Source organism: Eimeria mitis, genomic scaffold (genome assembly GCF_000499745.2).
Source record: "Eimeria mitis Houghton genomic scaffold, Emh_scaff2214, whole genome shotgun sequence".
In the NCBI taxonomy this organism is placed as follows: Eukaryota; Apicomplexa; class Conoidasida; order Eucoccidiorida; family Eimeriidae; genus Eimeria; species Eimeria mitis.
In genome coordinates this window covers 3,632-8,096 of record NW_013570541.1, presented here as the reverse complement: position 1 = coordinate 8,096, position 4,465 = coordinate 3,632, and the positions used below count along the sequence as shown (strand labels likewise).

General features: G+C 49.9%; 1 protein-coding gene across 1 annotated transcript; it reads left to right on the top strand.

Annotated features, from left to right (window-relative positions):
• Positions 1-1,740: 1,740 nt before the first annotated feature.
• Positions 1,741-3,545, top strand: EMH_0050440 (SAG family member; the record flags this gene model as incomplete). The annotated part of the gene is made up of 4 exons (XM_013496645.1): positions 1,741-1,834; positions 1,938-2,111; positions 2,286-2,877; positions 3,431-3,545. The coding sequence occupies 4 exons, from the start codon at positions 1,741-1,743 to the stop codon at positions 3,543-3,545; spliced, it is 975 nt and encodes a 324-aa protein (XP_013352099.1).
• Between the last annotated feature and the right edge of the window lie 920 nt (positions 3,546-4,465).

Below are 4,465 nucleotides of genomic sequence, written 5' to 3'. Positions count from 1 at the left end.
CTCAAAGGCTCTCGTTTCATCTACTGTGTGCACTTCCTTCGCGTGGTTCGGTCGCATCCGAGCTGTATTGAGCGCGTCTTCTTTTGTGGCATGGCATGTATTAGTCAGCTACTGTGGTTCTATCTGTGTGTATTTGTGTTCGTCTTGTTGGTGCATTTTCATTTGTCGGGCGCCTGTACCCCTTGCGTCTTCAATGTGCTCCCTAGTGCTGTCTATTTCTCGTTGTTTTCGCCTGTTGTTTCCAGCGGTATTCCACAGCTGCCATTTTAGCATTGGCCACTTGTTTTCTTTTCGCCATGCACGAACATGTTTCCTCCTAGGCGATGTTAGGCCGGTTTCTTTGTTCTACGTGGGTGTATAATCTTCTTTATTAGTTGAATTGGGCTTCAAAGTTTGGCTTTGTCTGATTTTCATGCCGAAGCGTGAGGTGATTTGTCTCCTATGATGTTTCTTCGTCGTTTTTGCTATGCGGTGCCTTCTTCGCAGTGAAGATGTTTGGGCGAACATAAAGGAAGCCATAGAAAACTCCGCTTCTGCCTCTACCCAGTCTGCTCTCCTTGNGCAGACCTTAGCTGTGAGGGGCACGATAGGGGAAACGCAGTTTCCCTAGTGCCTGCACAACAAGGAGCCGTAGTGAGGATATGTTTCTTTGAACCCCTAGCATGGATTTAAAGGGGAAAAAAGGGAACAAGGTGTCTCTTAGCGAGCTGAGTTTTGGCTCGCAGCCACTGCAGCTGCATTTGCTTTTGCGTGGCCCTCTCTTTAGACCGTTGAACCGTTTCAAGTAGATCTCCTCAACTTGACGACATCGCCCTATAATAAAACAGTCAAATAGAAGCACAGAGAGGATCTCTTGGTGGAGTTTTCCATACAATATCCTGCTCCCCTAGAGCTTTCCATCTCTTCTGTATACGTGCTAGAGGGGGAAAGGGACTTCAGAGGTCGCTCAATGCAGGGTGCATAGTGTGGGATGGTTGCAGCCACTCCCGCATCACCTCATAACGACAGCAGCCGGCCAAGCAATTTAGCCAGGTCTCAAAGCAGTCGGTTGCGTTCTTAGAGTAAAGCACTGCCTTCTCTCGGGATTTTGCAAACGCACCCACAATAGGTGTGCTTTAAAGCAAAACGATTGAGGTATACTGGGTGTTTCGTTGTCTGCACTGTGCAAATGACCCCGCCGAGAGACAGAACACCAGACATCTATGTGAAGTGGTAAATTCCCCGGTGTGAAAATGCTTAGGCAGAAAAGAGAATTTGCTGTCTCCAAACCGGCGCATCAAAGCCTCGGGCTCGTCACCACTCTACCCATCTAGCAGAGAAGAAGGGGGTTTGCAATCAAACACTGCTCTGGTAGCAACGTTCACTAATTTGTTTCACTTCAGATGAAACGAAATTCGTGCAATTTAGCTGAAACGAGCAAATTTCCGCTCCCGCACGGGAAATGGACGCAGCACCGCAAATTATCACCACAATTTGCCTCATTTCAACTGAGAAACAAATTGCTTATTTTAGCTAAGGTGAAATCAGTTTAGGAATGAGGTATACGATGGTCACATGCCGCAGGACAAGTGAGCTCGTTTCGGGCTGCTCGCTGCCGAGGCGCTGTCCTCACCGCATGGACAACCCGCTAGAAAGTTAGCAGACCAACGGCCTTGCAGTGCAGTTACAAATTACAACCAGGTACATTTGTTTGGGATCTTGCTTCTTTGAGATTTAATTGTTGAATTTCTGCCGAAAACCATGAGAAAGCTCAGTTCAGTTCTGGTGGTTGCTACCGTGCTGGGGGCCGCCCACGGAGTGGAGAGCGGCAGCTCGGGTCAAAAAGGGTCGGCAGGTGAGTGGAAGGAAAAATACAACAGAATAATCTCATGTTGAGTTGTCTGGATAAAGATTTCAGAGATGCTCGCAAGGGTTGTTTTGGTTTTGCTTCTGTGCAGAGTCCGTCGACTGCCTTGCCGACTTTAATGCCGCTCGAGAACGAGCAGGTCTCGACGCGATCATTGCAGAGACGGACGCAACGAAAAAGTTGCCCACAGAGAGCAAAGCGTATATTGCAGCTATTTGCTCTGCCATACAGGAGGCAAGCGGCCTGCATTTGCCCTACCATTGCCGTAAACGGAGTCTGTATGATTCTCTGCTCATATGCGTTTATGTTCGGCAGCCGTTGCAGGCTACATGGACCTGAACGCATTGGCTTGCTATTGTTTGCATTCAGGGAAAATTGGTTAATATTACGGAGGCAAATACCAAGCGCGAGGGCACCTATGCCTACGCGCCTGAGACAGGCCCTGCCGATGGCTGCTCGGCAGCCGTCTCCTATTGGAAAAAAGCCCACGTAAACTTTGGCGAACTCCCGCCAGAATACGAGGAAAAAAAGGATGTATATGTGGACAGCCAGAACGTCTCACTTGTGGCCCTGTACAACCCGAAGGAGGGCGCCACACTTGACTGCGCCTACATCACTTGCCCTATCTCGACTGCGACCACCACATCCGCCCCCACCACTACCAGTGCTACTACAAGCAGCTCCTCCTCCTCGAGCGATACAGGCGGAGCTAGCGGAGGTACCGGAGGTAACGGAGGTAGCGGAGGTGGCGGAGATAGCGGAAGTAACGGAGGCGGCGGAGGTGGCGGAAGTAGCGGAGGTAGTTTTTTCAGTGCCGAGCGAAGCGCTGGGGCTTCAGCGAGCAGGGATGTCCAGGGTCGGGCATCAGCAGCCGCTCCCATATTCTACCCTGTTTCCCGTGAAGGAGACTCTGGAGACCCTCAGAGGACTGGACCATCCGTTCGGCGCCTCTCCACTACCTCAGAAACGGTTACCGGCCTCGTTTGCCTCACCAACCCTGCGGCTCTTGTAGATGGACAAAAACCCTTCACGTACGTTGTTGAAAATATACTGCCTTGGCTTCCTATTGGCTGTATCGCCTCCTCTAGTGGTGTTTGTCTTCATTGTTTCATCTGCTCTGTGCACTCCCTTCGTCTGCTTCAGTCACGTCCGAGCTGTATTGAGCGTGTTTTCTTTTGTTTTGTGGCCTTCCATGTATTAGTCAGCTACTGTGGTTCCATCTGCGTGTTGTTGTGTTCCTCCTGTCGGCGCACTTTCATTCGTTGTCCGCCTGCGCCCCTTGTGTCTTCAAGGTGCTGCTTAGTGCCGTCTAATTCACGTTCTTTTTTGCTTGTTGTGTGCGTCGCTATCCCGCCCCTGCCGTTTTAGCATTGATCATTTGTCTTTCCTTTGCCATGCATGAACATGCTTCTTTCTCGGCAATGTTAGGCCGGTTTCTTTGTTCTACATGTCTTCATAACGCTCTTTATTAGTTGCAGAGGGCTTCAGAGTTTGGCTTTGTCCGATGTTCATGCCGAAGCGTGAGATGGTTTTGCTTTTGTAACGTGTTTTTGACCTCTCTGGGATGTGGTGTGTTCTTCGCAGTGAAGATGTTTGGGCGAACATAAAGAAAGCCATAGAAAACTCCGCTTCTGCCTCTACCCAGTCTGCTCTCCTTGCTACCGCTTTACTTCTCCTGACTTCTTTCATGGTTCTCTAGGCCTTGTCAACAAGGCACAACTCGGTGAGATCTTTTTGAACCTCACTTGCCATGCCTGTATTAGTGCAACTGCAGTATCCGCAGTGTCTGCAGAACAGCAGGAATGATATGTTTCCTTGAACCCCTAAACTGGGGCTCCCTACAGCGATATTGCATGAAACAAAGTGTCACACAGCGCTCCTTACTTTGGCTTTCAGCCACCGCATCGCTTTTGCCGCTTGCGCGGTCCTATCCTCAAACCGCAGAGCCGTTACAAATGTAGCTCGCCATGACTAAGACTTTGCCCTTTAGCTGACCATGGCCGGAGATATGGTAGGATAAAGCACCAAACAGAAGCCCAGGATACGGATTTTGAAGGCTTCCTGCAGAGCATGTATGCCCCGCTAGAGCTTGCCAAACTTTTTGTATATCGTATGTAAACGAGTAACATGTCATACCTCGTAGAAAGCTAAGCGGCGAGGGTGTAAGGCATGCATCCACTCATGCCCTCCTGCAACACCAGCACAACAGGCCAAGCAGTTGAACTCAGAACCATGTTCAGCGGGCTGCTTTCTCCGAGTGCTGCACCGCCTTGGGTCCGGAGGTCGCAGCTCCGATTCCCAGCATTGGTAGTTGAAGCTCTGTTGCGTATAAAGAAGAATGCCTGGGACACATTGGAGGCTTCGCTTTTGTGCTTTGTAAGTGATTTTTCCAAGTGAATGGAGACAAGAAGAAGACGTCAAAGAGTCCCTTGTCTCGTGTGGTGATGCAAGAGCGGAAGGGACAGTTTATTCTATTAGCGAAGCTCCATCGAAGCCTGGAGGTGTTCAACCCACCTTTCTCTCCACCAAGAGATGGGAGTCTTGTACTTACACAAAAAAGAGCAAAATTCCCTCCCACACAAGAAACGACCACACTGCCGCCACCCCTCATTGAAATTT